Source organism: Kogia breviceps, chromosome 12 (assembly GCF_026419965.1).
Source record: "Kogia breviceps isolate mKogBre1 chromosome 12, mKogBre1 haplotype 1, whole genome shotgun sequence".
NCBI lineage: Eukaryota > Metazoa > Chordata > Mammalia > Artiodactyla > Physeteridae > Kogia > Kogia breviceps.
Window position 1 is genome coordinate 20827790 of NC_081321.1, and position 22737 is coordinate 20850526.

At 40.7% G+C, this 22737-nt stretch overlaps 1 protein-coding gene across 1 annotated transcript in view; it reads right to left on the bottom strand.

Annotated features, from left to right (window-relative positions):
* The window catches only part of ITPR2 (inositol 1,4,5-trisphosphate receptor type 2), a 526733-nt gene that overhangs the window by 470982 nt on the left and 33014 nt on the right, over window positions 1–22737 (bottom strand). The window contains exon 2 of the mRNA XM_059081164.2: window positions 14881–14951. Coding sequence (XP_058937147.1) covers window positions 14881–14951 — 71 coding nt within the window. The remainder of the gene's footprint in view (window positions 1–14880; window positions 14952–22737) is intronic.

The window sequence follows — 22737 nt, forward strand, 5'->3', positions numbered from 1 at the left end:
GATGGCCTCTGACCAGCATGGTGGGGCTGTCTTCGGCTTGCTTGGCTGCTATATAACCATCGCAGTGTGGCTCACAGGGCACAAGTAATAAATGCTCCTGATTGCCTTGTTTCCTCTGCAAAAAAGTGATCAGCTTCCAAGTCCTAACGGTTTTATTCAACTAAGTCAATGTTTCTAGGATACTTATGTTCTAGGCTATTTAAGTGAGGAGACCTTGAATTCCAGGCTGTTTAATAAATGGTATGTAGGAGGGCAAGGAAGGGACAGGCAGAGCATCCAAAGAAGCCACTAGACCATGCTACCTATCTCTTGTGTTAGGTGAAAATAGGGAACTCGCTTGCTCTCCTAGCTTGTCTACATGGAAGCCAACTAGTGAAGGTACCTGCCTTTAGCTTTATTAACAATGCTGGCCAAATATATACTTTGAAAAAACAAGGGTGAGAAAGAAATAGGAATTAAAGAACTTTCACTGTTATTGCTTTAAGTCAAAATATCCGTTACACTCAATCAGTTGCTCTTTGCATTGTTTGTACGTCTGCCCACTGGACGGCCACACTGTTTTTTTAACATGATGTTTCCAGTATTGGACATTTTTCTTTTGCATTGTAACATTACAAAACCTAACTCCCAACCTAACCACATAATTAACTTTGTTTTAACTCCTTTCCTTCTAGTATTTATCCACATGGAGGTTTTAATTACACAGATACAATCAGAATACAAGTTGCACAACTGTGAAGCTTTCTAGAACAATCATAGCTCGACTTGTGCTTCACGCAGTACATCTAAATGGAACTAGAGGACAAATTCTGCAGCCCCATTTCTCAACAGAGCTGAAACCTCTGTCGTTTAGAAAGTGCTAGCTTAAAAAGCATTTTTAGGCTACCTACACCTATGATTCCAAGACAGGACATTCTCTGGATGCGCTTATTATCTTCTGGTTGTTCATGGACCTGGAGAGCCTCTGGAAGTTTAATTTTAACCGGCTCTAAGTTATCCAGAGAAGATGCACACACACACAAACACACACACACACACACACACCACCAATCACAGTCATATAGCAAAACATTAAAGAAGTAGCAAGACTCCGTGAACTCCTGGGGACACATCACTTTCACTTTCAGGGCATAAATCTCTTTGCAGGGGTCCCCAGCTAACAAAGGACAATGAGGCTTGAGAAGGACAAGGTGAGAGGGTGGTGCATGACCAGCTGAAGGTGGATCTCTACTCGAGGGCTGCTTTGTTCAGTTTTGGGGGTTTTTTTTGTTTTTTGCGGTACGCGGGTCTCTCACTGCTGTGGCCTCTCCCGTTGCGGAGCACAGGCTCCAGACGCGCAGGCTCAGCGGCCATGGCTCACGGTCCCAGCTGCTCCGCGGCACGTGGGATCTTCCTGGACCGGGGCACGAACCCACGTCCCCCGCATCGGCAGGCGGACTCTCAACCACTGCGCCACCAGAGAAGCCCTGCTTTGTTCAGTTTTTACTTCTTGTTCTTCAGAAGGCCAAGTTTACAAACTACTTCCAAGCATTTGTAAAACAAACACTGCCACCTGCCAGCAGTTTGCTGTATTCTGAAATTGCTGTATTTACCTTGAAAACCACAAAATGTAAACAAGGGCACCTGATCAGAGAAGATCTTTAAATTGCTCATTCACTAAATCAACACCTGGGAAGAAAAGGCAGTTGACTTGGACTTGAACACACAATGTACAAATCAATCTTTTATCTTAGGAGTAGCTTGAATAAGTTAATGATTAAGCTTTATGGAGATGCACGGAGACTTTCATAAACAAAACATATTAATATATTTAATACTCAAAAGAGTAAAACAAGTAAGGTCCACCTACTGTAAGCTATAGAAGTATAATCTTAATTCACACATACTTTCACTTAAAATAACAAATATGTGTAAGACACTCTCCCTCCCACTGGAGATACTTTATGCTATACAGCATGTAAAAACTGCGGTGACTGACCTGTTAATGTCTTTTTAAAAATATTTATTTATTTATTTATTTACTTTTGGCTGCTCTGGGTCTTTGTTGCAGCACGTGGGATCTTCACTGTGGCATGCAGGATCTTTAGTTGCGGCATGCAGCCCCTTAGTTGCAACATGTGGGATCTAGTTCCCCAACCAGGGATCAAACCCCAGGCCCCCTGAATTACGAGCATGGAGTCTTACCCACTGGACTACCAGGGAAGTCCCTTAATATGTCTTTTAATATGCCTAATACATAAAAAAATATGAAAAGATAGGGAAATCGTTTATTTAAAAATAGCTACTCTTTAGTGGGAAGCAGCCACATAGCACAGGAAGATCAGCTCGGTGCTTTGTGTCCACCTAGAGGGGTAGGATAGGGAGGGTGGGAGGGAGACGCAAGAGGGAGGAGATATGGGGATATATGTATATGTATCGCTGATTCACTTTGTTATGCAGCAGAAACTAACACACCATTGTAAAGCAATTATACTCCAATAAAGATGTTAAAAAAAAGAAAAATAGCTACTTTATAATACATTGAAGAGTTTTTGAGTGAGCCATAGTTTTAGTTTTACAGACAGTCTTCTTTTACAGACATTCTTACCAGAATGTGTTTCTGAAAACTATATTACAAAAGCAATGCATTTCTCATAGGAAATTCCACTGGAATAATATAACTGGGATTACTTTCCTAGAGAATACAAAGATAAAAATGGATAGGTAGATAGGTAGAAATACTCTAACCATCCATATATTTAGAAGAATGAACATCTTGTAAAAGTGATTAAAATTTGCTTTGTTGTACTTTCATAAGGATCATTCTTTTCCCCAAAATTACTACTGTATCATGTAAATATCTGAAGACCTCAGCAAGGACCCTCCCATGTATGAGGGCCCAGAGAGGCAAAGAGTCCTGAATGGATAAAGTCTTTCTCCATCTTCCCACACAGCTAGACTTAGAAGTTAAAAAAAGTCACAGAAGTGTAGAGTGGGGAGACTTCATTATTTTTCAGTGAAGTCAAGAGATTATTTTCGGGTCAAGTGAACTTCTAACCACCTCAGGGCTATTTTTCCTCTCCGGACTATTCTACCTTGAGTTAGCTAAATTCACCCCTCCTGCCTCAGCCTTTTCCAGAATGCTATATAAATGGAGTCATACGTTATGCAGCCCTTTGAGACTGGCTTCTTTCACCTAGTATCACGTTTTTGAGATTCATCGGTGTTGTTGGGTGTATCCATGGTTTATTCCTTTTTACTGCAGAGTGGTATTCCACTGCATGTATTGTTTATCCATTCACCAACTGAAAGATATTTTTTAACTGTTTCCAGTTTTTGCTGTAAACGTTGAGGAACAGATCTTTGTGTGAACTTAAGTTTTCATTGCTTTTGGTAAATATTTAAGAGTGAGATTTAGGGCTCATATGGTATGTGTATGTTTAACTTTATAAGAAACTGCCAAACTCTTTTCCAAAATGGCTGTAGCATTTGGTACACCACCAGCAATATATGAGAGTCCTAGTTGATCTGCGTCCTTGTCAACACTTGATATTGTCAGCATTTTTATTTCAGCCATTTTTGTAGAGGTACTTCATTGTGGCTCTTGATATTGTTGTTTATAGGGAGGCACCTTAAATGTTGGTATTCCCAGGGATTCCATCTAGGGTACTCTTTTCTTCGCACTCTCACAGCTTTAAATTCTATCTACATGCTATTAAATTTCAAATCTGTATTTTTCATCTGGGTTTCTCTCCTGAGCCTCCAAATTAACATATCCAGAAATCTCTTAGATCTTCTACTCTGGCAGAAAGGATGCCAGAACCAAGTTCATTACTGTGGTAAACTGCAAACAGCCATAAATTCTTCTCATCCCTGTATGTATGTCCCTTTGCAGGTGACTTTGCAGGTACTCCCATCAAAAGATGAAGTCAATTTCTCCACTTTTTGCCTCTGAACTTAGCCATATACATTAGCAAATGTGACACAGAGGTTTGAATAGCACTTGAGCATTGAGGGGTTGCCCTTTCTTGCTGTTCTCACGCTCTCCCTAGGGAAGAATGTGAGTTAGCCTGCCAAATAGTGAGAGACACATGGCCCGGCCACCCCAATCAACAACCTATCCACAGGCAGATACGTGAATGAAGCCAACCCAGACCATCCAGCTGCCACCGAGCATGAGCAAGTTCATCAGAGATCAGCCAAGTCAGCTCAGAAGAAAAGAATCCACAAGCAAACCCATTCATGAGTTAAGTAAATGAATGCTCAGAAAGCCACTCAGTTTGGGGGATTTTGTTACACAGTAATACAGAACTAATATAATTATCCTCCCCTATCAAGTAGTTTGTTTTATATTCCATATCTCAATAAGTGCTACTAATACCTACCACATTGCCCAAATCTGACACCTGGGGGAATTCTAGGATGCATCCTCTCCCTCACCCCTACCTTCCACCACACTCTCCCATACAAAGAGTCATCAATTCCTAATATAGTTAAATATTCTAGCTACTTAGTCCCTTATCATATTCTGAAATTTTTTAACAGTCTCTTAGTTGACGTCCCATCCTATATTTTCCATCTCTCCACATAAGAAAATAGTCTTTCAAAATGTCAATTCTGATCATGTCATAGCCCAGCTTAAAAGTCTTCAATTGTGCTCCACAATCTTTGACAGAAAAATTAACTGCCTCAGCATACAAGACCATAGGGCATCTGGACTCTCCTCCAAGCTCATCTCGGCCACTCGTCCACATTCTCCTCAGCTTTTAACATTCCTAAAAGCCACAACCACAAATGGGTCATGCTACTCCACACCCCTGGGCTATTTCTCCCCAACCCTCTCCTTTCCACCGGATTAACAACTGCCCATTCTTCCATAGCTCCGGGTTACCTCCATGCTTCCTCTAAACTCCCAAGGCAATTATAATCCTCTTCTCTTACTTCCACAGCCCTTTGGGACTTCAGACAGTATAACTGGTGGTTAAGTGTCTGGATTTCAATCAATCCTTTGCTTCTTACTAGTTATATGACCTTGGTCAAGTTATTTAACTTCATTGTATTGTACCTCAATTTCCTCAATAGAATGGGATGTGGCAGAGGATGTTACCCTTCCCTCCACCCTCCAGTATCCATTCTCTTCTTCCTTTAGGTAACAGAACTCCTGAATTCTAGGTAGGCACATGGCCAGCCCACTAACCATCACACTCCTCTGCCTCCTTGCAGCAGATGTAACTATGTGTATGAGTTTCCCGTGGCTGCCGTAACAAATCACCAAACTTGGCGGCTTAAAACGACAGACATTTATTCTCCTGTAGTTCGCAAAGACCGAAGTCCAAAGTCAAGGTGTCGGCAGGGCCGTGTTCCCTCTTCTGAAGGCTCTAGGAGAGAATCCTCTCTTGCCTCTTCCAGCTTCTGGTGGCTCCTGGTGTTCCTTGACTTGTGGCCACATAACTCCATTCTCTGTCTCTGTCTTCACAAGGTCTCTCCTCCATGTGTGTGTCTCCCCCTCTTTTGTCTCTTATAAAGTCATTTGTCATTGGATTTGGGGCCCACCTGGGTAATCAAGGGTGATCTCATCTCAAGATCCTTAACTTAATTACATTTTCAAAGTCTCTTTTTCCTATGAAAGTAACATTCACAGTGTCTAGGTGTTAGGATATGGACTTATCTTTTGGCAGACAGCCATTCAACCCAATATACTATGTGACTGTGACATATGAGTAGGGGTAATATATGCAATTCCAGAAGTCCTCCTTAAAGAAGAAGCTACTTGCTCTGGATTCCTCTTGCTCCCTTTCTACTGACTGAGAAGTAGTAACTATTGAAGCAACTTTGGAAACCACATGTCAGAGAGAGTAGAGTGGCAAGATGGTTCTGGATTACTCATCTAGGAACTATTAAGTGAAAGAGAAATAAACTTCTATCTTATATAAGCCATTGGGTTTTGTTGTTGTTGTTTTCTTTCTGTTACAGCACCTTATCTAGTACCTGCAGCTAATAATAATATCTTAATACAAATACATACCACTTAGGGTTGCATAAGGACTAAATGGATTAATAGAATGTAAAGCATTGCAGACATCACCTGACATATAGTAAGGACTAAATAAATGTCAGTGATTAGCCTCAGTGGTAGTAGAGCAGCCCTGGTCACATTTAGTTATCATTGCTTTACTTGTCTATCTCCTGCAGAAGACCAAATTTATTGGGGTAATGGCTTGGCACTTTCATCTCAGTATTGTACTTGAAAAAATACCAAACATTCTGCTACTGTTTAAAAGGGAAATGCAATTTAACTCTGCAGTAGTAGCAATCATTACCCTAGGAGCTACTTTCATGAAAAGGTGAATGCAAGGCCTGAAAAGCCTAGATGTCCCTTCCCTGCAGGCACAAATCTTTCAAGTTACAGGTCAATTGCTATCTTAATTAAGAAGCTTTTCTCATCTCTCAAAACAGGAAATTAACATCTCCATCCTCCCACCATACCTTTACCACAACTTTTTATTTAGCCCTTATCATTGTCTACCTTGGGTTGCAATTATTTATAAACACATCTTATCTCCCTCAGTAGATTATAAATTCCTTGAGAGCAGCATTCGTTTCTGATTCATTTGAACCTTAGTAACTAGTTCACACACTGCACTGCACCGTGGATAACGAATAAATCTCTACTAAATTTATCAAGATCTTACAGTGTGAAAACACCAGCTTCACATAAGCCTGCCTCACCACCTACCAGCTGTGTGACCTTGAGCATGTTACTTTACTTCTCTACAGTGTGGTTTCCAAATTCGTAAAATGGGGCTATTAAGAATTAAGTGAGGTAACATGGATAAAGGCCATCAAAAGCACTCAAAGTTAAGAATTCCAATATTTAGGACTTTCTATTCTTAGAAAGAGCCATCTTGGTTACTAAGTTAAAGTGTTCAAAGACAAAAGGCATTTATTCAGTACTTGCAAAAAATTTAGACACATATTTAACTTCATACACAATATTAGAAGGGAGATTTTTACACACGAGCCCCCAGCTCAGGAAAATCGGCCCATGGATACACGATCAGTAAGCAAGAGAGTTGCTCTAACACCACTAAACCGCGTACATCACAAGTATTTATTTTCTGCCCATTACTTTTCACTCTTCAAGGAGAACATTGACCTTCACAAGTCAAAGCCACAAGTCAATCAAAGTTCATACAACACATATATATTTTAGATACTCAATGAATTGTATGAGGGCAGCCCTAAAAACAGCAGTTGATGAGATTTCCAAAGTAGTCTTATCTAACCATTCATAACCACAGCAACTCCCCTCCAATAGAGACTAAGGTATTTTAAAGTACGAGCCCTTTTACAATCTTGACTAGCTTCAATAGAAGAAGCAAAGAAGCAAAGCAATCTGTTTTCATTTCATCCTTTGGGCCTTCTCTGAAACCTCACTGAAAAGAATAAACTTATTACCCAATTTCCACCGCCACTTAAGAGTTTAATAATAAGCTGTGGAAGGTTCTTCATATGATGACTTACCACAAATACACAGAATCAACACAGCAGTAACATTGAACTGGAGAATTCTAAAGACATTTGATAATAAATTTTGTAATTTCTGGCTTGGAAATCCACTGCAATTTTCTAAACTTCTCTGAGTAGCAGCAAACCACAAAATGCTACAACCTAAAAGAACTTCACTTAACGCATGTAGACGTTTTCCTCTTCTGCTACTCACACTACAGATTTATATGTCAGAATGCACATTTAACACCAATGAGCTGAAATTTAGAGGCCTAGAATACAAAACTGTAATACTATAACAGGTCTATACATTGCTTCCTCATAAATGAAGTAATCAGCTAACAACTACGTTACACGCTGGGTAGTATTAAGACCTCCAAAAAAAGCATGTGACAAAACAACTGAAATTATATTGCCTTTAAGAATTATAATTTTTTATAGCAAAACATTTATTTATTAATTCAACAAAAATTAAGTCAGCTCCAGTGATATTGAAAACACTGTTCTTGACCTTGGTAATTCAACACAACACAGTCTTGCCCTCAAACACCTGGCAGTCTAATTGCAGGTCTTGCAACTTAAGAAATGAGTGCAAATTCTGAGCACGCACAGTATGTGACCGCGTCCTCAGGCCCAAGTTCACTGACACCACAGTGGATCCCAGCCTGTGGGCAGGTTCCGAGCTCAAGCTCCCGCATCTCTCCTCTTGTCCTCATGAGGGTTTCCCTGACACTTGAAGAACTTGCTCAGCTGCAAGCAGGAGCAATCCAGATGTCTGTGTGGAAGGGGGTGACAACTCAACCCACAGGGGATGGAAGCTGGCCCCAGCCTTTCCACCCTTGGGTAGGAGATTCTGAAGCACGTTCCTCCTGGTTTCTCCAAGGGCCCTGCAGGACTGAGTTCCAGCTGCCACGGTGGCGGGCCTTATTCACACTTTACTGACTTTCATTCCATGAGGCTGACTCTCCCTTCACTCCCTCACTCACGCTTCCCAGGACCACCTCCCAAAGTAATTCCCTCCATCTGCATCTTCCAGGGTCGAATGTGTAGATGCTCCAAGTAACACAGTCCTAATCTATTTCTCTTCAGATATATCCAATCACACTAGAAGAACACATGAAAGGAGAGTATCACATATATCCCTTTTATCCACTTGAATTTCAAGATGTCATGAGGCTGGGCATTTGAATAAATAACGTGGATGAGGGTTAAGATCGCAAAAGAGAGAGAGAAAGAGGTAGCTTGGCAGGCTAGAACAATGACCAATGCTGAAAAGATGAAATTAGCCAATTCTCCACTTGGTTCCAAAATACCAATTATGCAGCACACGAGGAGGGAAACAAGGGTCCAGAGCTGCAAATGAAAAAGCCTCAGGAGTTTGGGTTGACTAACAGCTGCGCGTGAGTTAGGGAGTCCTACTGAGGACTCTTGGGCTGTAAGTGTGGCATCCAAAAAAGAGGCAGCGTCTCATCAGACTGCACCCAAATGTACTATGTTCAGTTCTTTCTACACCGCTAAGAATTAATTTGACAAACAGGAGCCTAACCAGAAACCAAACACAGCCGTGTGATGAAGACTAGAGAAAACACTGAAGAATCTGTAGCTGGCAACAGGTGAAAGAATTTTTTTTAATTAAGACCATAGAAGAAAAGATCTACAGGAATATAATCATTCTAAATAAATACTTAAAGCTCCATTGTGTGGAAGAGGGATTAGATGGAATCTATGTGGCTTTACTGGACCAACAGGCAGAATTTACAGGAGGGCATTATTCAATAGCCAGTATGGTATAGTGGTTAAAAACAAACAGCTCTGGAGTCAGACAAACTTGTCTTGCCTCCCCACTCTACCACTAACAAGCTCAGCAACCTTAAAACGGTTGTATTCTTTCTTTATACTGAACTGTCCAACTGCAAAATTGGGATAGCAACAATTTCTACTTTATAGGGTTATTGTGATGACTAAACATTAATGCACAGGAAGCCCGGAGCCCAGGGTACCATGTATTAAAGGCTCAATAAATGTTAGTAACTTCAAATCTGAAACAGCTTCAGTCTTCATCCCCAAAAATTTACACTAACGTCAAATCTGAAGAAATACAATAAAGCAATTGTTAAGCTGGTAGAGGAAGTAGTTATAATTGGCTCATACCAGAGAACTACTGTGCTAGACAAGACTGACATGTTCAACTACATAAAAAGTCGAAGATACTACCTAGCTGGGTGGCTTTTTCGCAGATGCTTTTAAGTGTATAACCTCCATGAGTAGAGCCAAAAGGTGAGAGTGTCAGCCTTCAAGACGACTTCCCGGAATTATATGCAGAGAAGGAACTGAGTTAAAGAAATGGTCTTGTCAGTGTTCTCCCAAGTTGCTGATACTCACTACCTGCTTTCGCGTGGCACCGCACAGCAGAGAAAGTCTCTGTTTTAGCCCCTGAAGCATTCTAACTTATTGCCTCAGAATGACTTTTTGCTTTCCAGAAGCAGCCACTTGGTAGGGTTAGGGATTAGGAAACAGTCACGTGCATCAAATGACCACAGAGTCTCAGAGCTGGAAATTTCAAGACCAAATGGCCCAAGGCTGTGAAGTATCTAATCAACCAAGAAAAGGAGCTGTCTCCACTTCCCTCGGCCCTCCTGGGGAGTGGCCCCCTGGGTTCAGTGTTACTTCTGTGTTTTATCACCCCGATGGTAATAAAAGGACACACAACCCTCCCTTGTTTTGATTTAGATCAGTTTCTCCTCCTAATAGAAAATGCACACGTATTAATACGCACAAACTTTTGGAAAAATCTACGCCAGGGTTTTCTAGAGAACAGGGGGAGACGTTCGTGCATAAAAGAACTAGGAGAAAAAAAAGAAAAAGGAAAAGAATATAAAGTCAACAAAAATAACTGCTGTAATTTAGTGTGCGGGAAGAGGGTTAAATTGTGTATCAAAAAACAGGACCAGTGATAAATCGTGTTGATAATATGTGCCCCTGTACAAGGCAAGAAGGCCAGTTAACCTCAGTGCTATTTCTTCTCAAAACCTAAGCCCCACTCTAATCATGACAAAAACAGCAGTCAGACCCAAACCAAGGGACATTCTACAAAATACCTGGCCAGTACCCTTCAAAAGTATCAAGGTCATTAAAAAAAAAAAAAAAAAAAAGGAAAGACTATGAAAGTGTCACAGGCCAGAGGAGACTAAGGAGCCATGATGATTAACGGCACGTGGGATCCTGGATGGGATGAGGATGGGGAAAGGACAATGGAAAACTGGTGACATGCGAAGGAAGCCTGAAATTTAGTCAATAGTTATGTACAAATGGTAATTTCTTGGTTTTGACAAATGCACCATGGTTATGTAAGATGCTAACATAGGGGAAACTGGATGGAAGGGAAGTCTCTATACTACCTTTATGACTCCTCTTACATCTAACTGTATTCCAGGAACCTCCCTGGTGGTCCAGTGGGTAAGACTGCACACTCCCAAGGCAGGGGGCCTAGGTTCGATCCCTGGTCAGGAAACTATAGATCCCACACGCATGCCACAACTAAGAAGCCCGCACGCCTCAGCTAAGACCCAGCGCAGCCACAGTAAATAAATATTTATAAATAAATAAAAATGTATTCCAAAGTCTAAAGTTGATCTTTAAAAATGAGAGAATATTTGATCATGAAAAGAATTTTGCACTCACTTAAGAGAAAGCCAATGTGCTTCGGTTAATACTATTCCGATTGTGTGGTTTCTACTGAAAATCGCTGTCCAACCGCCAGGTTTTAAATAACCCTTGGGAAGTTGTTTGTTTGTTAAAACTTCATTTCCTCTGCTCATGAGAGGCAGTGTGACACAGGACACAGTCAAAGGAGCACTTCTCATACAATTTTGTGTATTGGGGAGACATGTTAACCTCTTTCAAACTCTGGCTCCTCATTCAAAAACGTGGGGAACTGTACTAGGTTTACTTGTGATTGCCTAGAAGCTCTAAGATTTTATGATTCACTTGCACAAATCATAAAGTGAGTAGGAAAAATAAAAACCTTTTCAAATTAACTTCAGAACATCATTTGGCTGAGGCAAGAAGAACTGAGGTGCAGCCGAACTATAGTTTCTGATACACTATAGTTTCTTCACATTATCTGAAAAGTAACAGGAAAGGAGGGTGCTCTGGAAACTTGGCAGAGGAGCCTGGAAATGCACCAGTGGTGATCTTGGAAGGCAAATCTATGAAAACGTGATGGCTTTTACAGCCAAAGGGAACAGGAGAAATAAATACACTCAGGAAGAGAAGAGTGAAGCTGCAAAAACACAAGGTATGAGCAAGGATACAGCATTCGGGAAAACAAGGTTTGCTTATGGCTGCCAAGCAGTGTGAAGGCCAGGGCAGAGACAAGCCCACCTCGGGGAATTCTCCTCCGGGGCTCCGTCAGGATGGGCTTCCAAGAATCGGAGAAGAGTCGGAGCTTTAAGATAAAAGGGAACCGTGACTCTCCAACAGGAAACTACCCTCCTTCTCCGATGATGAGTGGAGTGAGACAAATGGCTTAGTCTTAAACTAGAGGTAGAAAATGAGAGCAAACTAGCAAGGACAATGACCTGAAGTATTAGATTACAGGAAAAGCAGCCTTCCAGGGGCGGACGGAGCACCTGAGTGATTCATACTTTGAACCAGTGCCCGCTGAAGCATATGACACCAAGTATCTGTGTATAATTACCTACTGGGTACAAAGCGGTTACTGCGGAGTTCTCTCAGATACAGTAAAATATCGAAAAGAAAAAAGGCAGCCACAAAACCTGAAGGTTTATCTTTGACAGATTAACCTCCCCTGACTGACAGAGGAATAAGGCTACCCAAGCTCGTGGCCGCGAAGCGTGCAGCACCCCTGGGAACCAAGTTGTTTCACATGATCCCAGGGAAAGTTTGGGTCTCCCACCCACAAGCATCTAATGGCTATTTTTTGGGGGGTGGGGGGGAGTCTACTATGGGCAAACCTCTGTGCCTGGGAAACACACAAACAAACAAATAAATAAAATCCTTCCCTTGAAGAGGTTATAATGCAAGAGCAGAGTCAAATATGTTTAAAGGAAATACATTATGCCTTTCTATTCTAAGTTAGCTGCCATTTGTATGACTTAAAACACTTTTACATTTATTCTCTGGAAAGATTCCAAGCCTCACAAAGCCTTGTGTGGTAAGATTATTCTTGTTTTCATACAGCCCTGGCCTCACCAGCCAATGACAGATGTCCTCTGAGACGCTAAGTGGTTGGGTGACCTACTTAAGATGACACAGCCAGCGAAAAGTGCAGTTAAAACCCAAACCCCAAGCTTTTTTCTGTTACAAATGCAGATTTGTTGTCCCAGTTCGCTTTTAAAACTTTTTATCTTTGTCATCCTACAGCTCATAAAGGAGTGTCTGTGGATCTGGACTTGCTTATCATCCCTACTCTGAACTCGATGTGTCTCTTCCACCTGAGGAACAGTGGTTTTCTACAATTTAGAAAGGTTCTCGCCCGTATCTCTTTACATGTTGCCTCATTCTCAGGCGCTCCAGCCTCTCCTTCTAGAATTCGATTAGACGCTGCTGGATCTTCTCAGTCCCTCCTCCACGCTTTCCATGACTTGTTCAAACTTTCCTCTGCATTGCATTCTGGGTAATTTCCTCAGCTCTCTTTTCCATAACACTGTCTCCTCAACTTTATATAATAGCTAGTTCATGCTCATTAGAACCTATATCTTCCTTTTCATATTGTCCATTCTTCCATTAGGCGCCTCTAGCCTCTTCTGTCTCTGAAATCATTTCCACACACTTACTGCACAGTGTCTGGCAAGGTGTGCTGGAGCACTTTGCATCTTGTTTGCCACAACTGCTGACTCTCCTTCATGTAGTTCTACTGTGAGTCCATCCTCGGCGGGGATTGTGTATGGCTGAGAACACCCCACGTGCCCAGGGCTGGGGGAGTGTCCCCACTGAGCACTGTTATGGGTGCTTCTAATGGGTGGTATATCTCCCACAGCCTTCTTTCTGCTAATTTCTTCACCTGGGGAGACATCTGGATCACTTATTCAAAGTGACCAATTTCGGGACTTCCCTCGTGGTGCAGTGGTTAAGAATCCACCTGCCAATGCAGGGGACACGGGTTCGAGCCCTGGTCCGAGAAGATCCCACATGCCGCGAAGCAACTAAGCCCATGCGCCACAACTACTGAGCCTGCGCTCTAGAGCCCGTGAGCCACAACTACTGAGCCCACACGTCACAACTACTGAAGCCCGTGCACCTAGAGCCTGTGCTCTGCAACAAGAGAGGCCACCGCAATGAGAAGCCTGCGCACCGCAACGAAGAGTAGCCCCCGCTTGCTGCAACTAGAGAAAGACCATGTGCAGCAACAAAGACCCAACACAGCCCAAAATGAATGAATGAATTAATTATTTTTTTAAAAGTGACCAATTCCACTCAAAGGACATTACTGTCCTCATCACTCTCTCTGCAAGATGAAAATGCAATATTCTTGCATATTCTTATAATAAGAACTGTGTAGAAAGTGCCTATCACAGAAAGGGAAACATGGGAAACATGTACCAAACATTAGGCATCTCCCTTCCCCACTGCAGGGAGAGCACATCCTGAGTTGGGTCTGGGGCTCTAGCAAATCCCTTTGACTCTCTCTCCAGATCTGTATCCCTTATTAAACCTGCTTTTCATCATTGTGAGGAGGAATGCTTACACAGTATGTTCAAAATGAATGCTGTTTTAAAATTATTATTATAAGTATACACAAACTATGAAATTGATTTACACAAGCTCTTAATTACTGGTTTTAGTTGTCTATGATTCTCTGCAAGTTCCATTAATCCTTCTCTTGTAACAGTCATAATCAGTCTCCTACTATGAACAATTTCTCAGTTGACAGTATGATGCTATCTCTAAAATTATACCTACAAGGGAGCTCTAAGACAATTGTTAGTTATTATATACCAGCCAAAGTGACATTTTAAAAGCTAAGCTAACACATCAGCGTCACCATCCTGGAGATTTTACAAAGATAAATTAAAGAGCTGATAATGAAACACTAACATTTATAGTACAACTGTCACGGAAATATATAAATACATATCATTTGGCTGTATTTACTGGTTTGAAAAGTGGCCTCTCACAGTTAATTATCAAGATTTCCTTTCAACACACAGACTACTGTCCAGCAAAACAAAACTTGAAACTATTCTTTCAGTATCAACCCTTCAACGTGTAAAAGAAGAAAAATGATGGGGATATTTTTGAAAGAATTTTCAGTGGACGTATTTCTATTTGAAAGTTTCACGCTGAATAAAGTTCTAACGTTCCTTATTTTAAGACACAAAAGCACCCCCAGTTAGAGCACATAATATAAAGTAAGCATCTCTTTCTTACCTCGGAACTTCTTGGGAGGGTTGGCGAGGTCCCCTGCCTCTGGGTGCACCACACATCTGTCATCCACTAGCCTGGAAAGAAAAGCATGTTCACACGTTGACATCGTCATATTCACAAAGCACTGACTACACGTGGATACTGCATAAAGATTTACAGAGTTTTAATACCGTTCTTCACTCAGAAATGTTTGAAGAGTCATGGATTTGTAAAAAGATTTGGTTACAAGGACACGAATTAAAGCAGGGTTTATGAGATAAAAAATTAAGAAACATTGTTAAGTGGTAGGAAACTGGTTAGAGAAATCATGATTGAGACAAACCACGTAACACTGTAGAGCTAGTTACAATTCTATCTTTTAAATGCACTGGCCTGCAAAACATGTATAATATGTTGTGAAAATAAGTGGGAACCAATCAATAAGATATTGTATACATTTAAACACACACACACACACCCCTCTACACAGACACATATGATGAGGACTGGAACAGAGACACCAAAACATTAACAGTGGTCAGACTGCCCATAGTTTTTATGTTCTCGTGTGTGTGCGTGTGTGTTCTGTTCTGTTTTCTTTTTATAAGGAATGTGTAAGCTTATGAGATCAGGCTTACAGAATGGCCACACAGTGGAGGTAAAGAGCACTCATCCTGTGCTCAACCCTGGCGCGGTCACTTCCCAGCCAGGTGACTCTGAGCCTCCTTCTTTACACCTGCAAAACAAGGATAAGAGTACCCACCCCACAGCATTGTTAGGAGGATTAAATGATTTAAGATCTGTAAAGTATCTAGTACAGTTTCTAGCATAGAGTAAGCCCTTATACAAGTGCTTAATAGATAAATAAAATCAGGGATTTTCCCTGCCTTATTCCTCACCATACTATCAGCCTCTAGAAAGGGGCCTACCACATAGTGAGTACTCAGCAAACATTACTCAAATGCATAAAGTACCTTTCTAGTTACAAAAACATGCCCCTATTAAAATATTGACGAGAAGTCAATTTCTAGGACAATTACTCGAGAAGCTGAATCTCTGACCTGAGAACCAGGAGACGTGAATCTCCTGCTCAGAGTAATATCTAACTAGCAAAAGACCCACTAATGTTCATTTTTTCCATTGACTAAGTGATGGAGGTAACTGGGGTTTTCTCCAGAATATTGTGACAATGCATGTGAATTAGTTCCAAATTTGTGAGCTCATTTGAAGAGAGATGCCCCAGTTGTGACTTTGTTTTTTTTTAAAAAAACATATTAATCAGACTCACTAGTATGCATTAACTCCAGCACAAAGTAAACCCCGATTCGTAACCAACTGTCCTCTTGAACTAGGATGATTAAACAAATCAAGATGAAACTTTTGGTTCTTGGTTTATCTGGTTACAAAAGCAGACACTTCCTAAATCACTGGATTTTTCTATGAGATCCAATTTCCACAAAACAAAAATGCTAATTTGATCAAGCAATATGGTTCTTTCTTTGATTTTTTTAATATACTTCATTCACACTGGTTTACTAAAATGTGGTTTTACAGGAGCTGCCAAGCATGCAAGAAATTCCTTTTAAGAGTCTTTAAAATTGTTTTCTTAGAAACAGGAAGTCACATGGGGTCAAGAGAAAGCAAACCCAAACCTCCAAAATATCTGACTTCAGGCTGTAACACAAAGTGAAAGGCTCAGCGGCCGGAGAATGTCACAATGTAATATTTAAATTTTAAAAAATGCTGTGAGGGAAAGGTCAGCTTTTCTAATTAGTTAGGGCAAGTTAAGAATTCAAAACATAATAATCAAAAAAGAAACACAGTCTCATTTAGCGTGCATAAAAATTATATTAAAAGCGGCATGGGTGTTTTACTTATTCTTAGTGCCTGCCAATCCCACAGAAATGCAGGCTCCCCTAGAATGCCCTGAAGAGTCCTCACCTGCATGGGCTAGCCACCAAGAGGAATGAGAAAACTAAAGCCATCAGTCAGGTCACAGTGCATTTATGTAAACATTTATGACTATCCTCAAATATCTGATAGCCCAGAGTAAAAACAGTAATTAAGAGTGACTTCAGTTCTAAGAATTTGTCCTATCCCTTATAAACAAAGGTCTGTGAAAATTACAAAGAAAGTCATCTCATCATGCAGACTTAAAGAACTGGAGCTGAGGGCTTCCCTGGTGGCGCAGTGGTTGAGAGTCCACCTGCCGATGCAGGGGACACGGGTTCGTGCCCCGGTCCGGGAAGATCCCACGTGCCGCGGAGCGGCTGGGCCCGTGAGCCGTGGCCGCTGAGCCTGTGCGTCCAGAGCCTGCGCTCCGCAACGGGAGAGGCCACAACAGTGAGAGGCCCGCGTACCGGAAAAAAAAAAAAAAAAGAACTGGAGCTGAGTTTAGAGAGAATGGAAGAAAGGGAAGGTTAGGATTAAATGGGTGAGAAAAGAAACAAGGAGTGTGAATCTGTTATAAAGACATATATGATCACTGATGCTAAATGTCAAACAGGATTTTACTGCACAACTTCTACAATATCGACAAGAGCATCTTCTTGAATACCTCCAGGGCCAGAGTATTCACCATTTACCATCTTTCTGCCAGTACTAATATTAGAAATCTGTTGTATAGGTCTTTTTCCCATCCCAGTACTTACATTTTCTTATGACCGCTTGCTTAATTGTCTGATCTTCCAATAAATTGTAACTCCATGAAGACAGAAACTAAATCCAACGTGTTTACCATTATATCCTTGGCATCCACTAGAATGAGTTATAGTAGCCACTTAATAAACATTTGTTAAATAAATCAATGAAAAAATGAGACTTGCTTTCCCAAATATCTTTCCCTTTTTGATCTCACTTCTTTTTTCTGGAACTACATAGACTAAGTTTTCTTTTTCTGGAATGAACAAGACTATTTCTCTCCAGTTCTTCCTCATATGGATATTTACCAAGGAGCTCAACATCCTTTCATACACCCAGCTGTCAACATCCCCCTTAAATGTGATCCTGGAAGCTATTCACATGAGTCCAGATGTGCCCCCAACAAGTGCAGGGGTCAGGGGACCGTTACCTCCTTCTTTCTGACACTAAGCTTACAGTTATGCAACCTAAGATTGCAGTAGCTTCCGTGGCAGTCAAGCCCACCTCTGACATTCATTGGGCTTATAGCTAAACAATTCCAGGTTTTTTTCGTGTGTACTACTGATAAGCCAGGCTTTCCCATCCACCAATGGGGCAGTTAACTTTTACAATTTAGGAATAAGAATTTACAATTGAATAGGGACAAATATAAAGATCAACCTTTGGCCTAAGAACAGAAATCCTCTGAAAACCATCTATTCCATCCCTAAGTCATCTAAATACCCTCTCATGATAACTGCCCATTTTTCTCACTGATAAACAGTGTTTCCCAGATTCGGCTCATTGGCTGAATCATATATATATAGGAGGTAATAATAATAAGTTTCTTTGGTCCAGATCTAACAAACCAAAATTTCTGGGGATAAGGTCTAAGAATCTGTATTTTTTAAAGGCTCTCCAAACTTCCTTGAATGGATTCGGAGTACCTCCTCTCCCAGAGTACCCGAGGCTCTCCTCTATAAGACAACTTATCACACTCCATCAAGATTTCTTATATAAGCATATTTCACTAGCACCAAAAATTCTAAGTTCCAAGAGAGTCAGTGCATTTCTGTTCTGCTCACCATAATATGCCCAAATCTAAGTATTAGGCCTCAAACATGGAAGATGCTAAATAATTATTAATTGAGTGAATGACTGAGTCAATTTTTGAATAAGTGAGTAAATCAATCATGGTATTTTTGGTAGATCACAAAAACATTAAAAAATAACTGGAACTAACAAATGGTTACCTAATAGTAGATGGAAGAAAGGGTAGGAAATATTCCCCATCCAGACGTGTCTCAGAAAGTTATCAAAAATGTCAAATCCTGAGAAGGGCCAAGATAGCCTGCTCTAAATAACAGTATCTTATATAGCACCTTTCAACCCAATCTATCAGTGCACTTCAATGGGCTAAATTAAATGCAGCTAATGGGCTGCATTTATTTTCCCCTGTCTGAGTCAGCAACTAAGCCAAACAGGCAATTCTAGGGATAGCTTAAAATTCTCAATCTGTCACTGAAACTCAACTAACATAAAATCTGTTTTCCTTTGTATCTATCTTTTCTTCATAAGGTCATAGCTGTAAATTACTTGGTCACTGCAATTGACAAGAAAAAAATCATTCAACAATTAGACCTTCCAAGGTTATCTATAAGGAGATTTCATTAGCTCCTTTGAAGATTTCATACATAAATATAAATCAAAGATATATGTGAATCAAATTTTAACTGGACAGATATGCCCCCTAGAGAAATCTTGCAAATGTGCATATGGAGACATGTACAAGAGTGATAATAGCAAACACTGGAAAAACCCAAATATCCATCAGTAATAGTAGCATGGATAAATAAATTATGACAAATGAATAATTTCATACAAAAGATAACTATTTTTTAATAGATAGCTAGTGGGAAGTTGCCGCATAGCACAGGGAGATCAGCTCAGTGCTTCGTGTCCTCCTAGAGGGGTGGGATAGGGAGGGTGGGAGGGAGACGCAAGAGGGTGGGGATATATGTATACGTCTAGCTGATTCACTTTGTTGTACAGCAGAAACTAACACAACATTGTAAAGCAATTATACTCCAATTTTTTTTATTTTAAAAATTTACTTCTCAAAAAATATGGTTATCATGCTTTGTACACAACAGCACATTTACTAGATAATACTCATTCCAGAATCACTGCCTAAACCAATCAAATAAATCGGGGTATATGGGCACATAAAGCAGATGACACACAGTTTTAAAATAATTTTCAGAGCCCGAATTGGTAAGCTGGGCAGAAAAGCAGTAAATCAATCCTTATGTGGATACATGAAAATTATATGCAAACTAGAAAGCGAGCATATGTTTTAAATAAATCAGGTTAGATTTAATCAGGCACTACAATGAATGGAAATTGATTATATTCCTTTTGATTCCAAATTTCCACTTTATTGGAAAATCTAGTAACCATTACAGCTTCTAGCTGAGGGACAAGAGGACAGACAGTCCTTTAACATCCAATAAAGATGTTAAAAAGCAAGATAACTATGTTTTAAAGTGAATAAATTGTAGCTGCATGCAACAGCACTGAAAATCTCACAGACATAAAGTTGAGCTAAAAAAAAAGGAAGTCCCAAATGTTATATAATTCCATTTATATAGACAGCATTAAGTAGGCAAAACTAAACAGCATATATTTTAGGAACACACATGGAGTGTAAATAAATTACTGTATAAAAATACATGGCTTTCAGATTTCTAAGTAGATTTCCAAAAGAAAGCAAATTATTCTTTGGTCTCCAGTCTCGCGTTATTCCACCAACTGCAAAGAAAATGTCACGAAATAGGTATGCTAGTCATATATTTTTCCTCATGAAGCCATAAATGGTATTTCTACCTTGAATACTTTTTAAAAGTGTGTTACCTTCCTGATATATGCCTACCACATATATCTGACATGTGTACAATTAAGTGATATAATTCATTTCTAATATTGATACAATGACACTGAAGCATATTTAAATACAATGAATTTAAGGGGAGAGAGAAGGTGGGGAATCCACAGTGGGTATTATTAAAAACTATTGGCAAGAAAGGGGGCTAACATTGTGGCTAGGTTCATAAGTAGGGTGGAATTGCCTTTACAGCACTTTCAGGACTGTCACAAATCACTTTATCCCTAATTCTGGGATTTTTACCCTGCTGGCCGGATGAATTTCTCCCTTGGCTGCAATCTTCTGACTTCTTAGCAAAACTGTCCATCCACCGCACACAACCCTACCACCCACCATCACCACAACCCTCACATCAGTCAAGCCTCTCCTTCACCTTCATCTAGAAGTAGTACTAGAGTAGAAGAAAACAAACCAACAAAAATTGAGCTCTCTAACCCCTGGTGTGCCACTCTATAACCAGCTGTGTTTATGCTGTAGCCACTTAACCTCTCTGTGCCTCATTTTCTAAATGGGGCAGCTGTGATCTCACAAATTCCTTCCATTTCTGTGCTTTTTCATTTCTCTGATCCTGTATTATAATCAAGTTTGGCTTGTGGTATCATCTTCCAGCAGCAAATTCTGACTTTATAATATTTTTTTTTTTTTTTTTTTTTGCGGTATGCGGGCCTCTCACCGCTGCGGCCTCTCCCATTGCGGAGCACAGGCTGCGGACGCGCAGGCTCAGCGGCCACGGCTCACAGGCCCAGCCGCTCCGCGGCACGTGGGATCCCCCCGGACCAGGGCACGAACCCGCGTCTCCCGCATCGGCAGGCGGACCCTCAACCACTGCGCCACCAGGGAAGCCCTATAATATTTTATACATTGTAGTTTGAAAGTTTAACTGTTTAGAATCAATTTTTTTAAGTTTATTCATTATTTTACCATTCCAAGCAAAGTGCTGGTATGTGATTTTTGTTCCATTCATTCACCACTATGGTCACTATGGACATAGTGACCATAGTCTTAGATCACAGTATTTTAGCACCTTAAGGTCTTGCCATTTAGTAATAGGGACCTTTTTTTACTGACCAGTACCCAAGCTGCCTAAGTAAGGAGCCAACCTCCAGGCCTGTAGATTCTTGTTTGTAAGCCAATTAATCTGTCTCATAATTCAGAGCAACTTAACAGGAAACTGTAGGTTCTACAAATGTCCAGTTCCACACCTTAGGTCTGATAGGTCCTGTGGACACACCCCTGTACAAGGCCATAAACAATTCTAATCACACAAAGAGGGAAGTAATTTCATTGTAAAACTTTCTGCCAAAAAGTGCTCTAACTTGTAAATGCAAAACAGATGCAACACAGAAAATTCACTCATAGCTGTACTCCTATTTTGCCTATGATAACAAGTAGAGTTAAATTCCCTTTTGCCATTGGAAATGTGAGATTCTTTAAAGTTAAACCAATAAAGTTTAACATTATCTTCTCTTTTTAGATTTCTTATTTCAATATCTTTATTAGAACAAATATTTTAAGTTTAAATATTAAAAGTATATTTAATTCCAAGTGTAAGTTTTTCAACCATGCACAGGTTTGTTGCTGTTAATATTTCTAAAATTGGTTCCTTCCAGAGCTGAAATTGTGCTTGCTCTTAGGTATTTAAAATGCTTCCAGGCGGGCTTCCCTGGTGGCGCAGTGGTTGAGAATCCGCCTGCCAATGCAGGGGATACGGGTTCGTGCCCCGGTCCGGGAAGATCCCACATGCCGCGGAGCGGCTGGGCCCGTGAGCCATGGCCGCTGGGCCTGCGCATCCGGAGCCTGTGCCCCGCAACGGGAGAGGCCACAACAGTGAGAGGCCCGCATACCACAAAAAAAAAAAAAAAAAAAAAATGCTTCCAGGGCTTCCCTTCCCTGGTGGCGCAGTGGTTGAGAGTCCGCCTGCCGATGCAGGAGACACGGGTTCGTGCCCCGGTCCGGGAGGATATCACATGCTGTGGAGCGGCTGGGCCCGTGAGCCATGGCCGCTGAGCCTGCGCGTCTGGAGCCTATGCTCCGCAACGGGAGAGGCCACAACAGTGAGAGGCCCGCGTACCACAAAAAAAATAATAATAATTAAAAAAATAAAATAAAATGCTTCCAGTTGTTCTTCCATGAAAGATAAAATTAATCTAAACCACATATAAATTACAGAATAAACACTAAATTTTCAAGTACTACTACATAGAAACCCCTAGAAATAATGAATGAATCCTTACGCTTAAATTTTTTGATGAGTGCTATCGTCTAGACCAAACGACTCAAAGACCTTTAAACAAAATGGGTACCATGAGGACTACAAA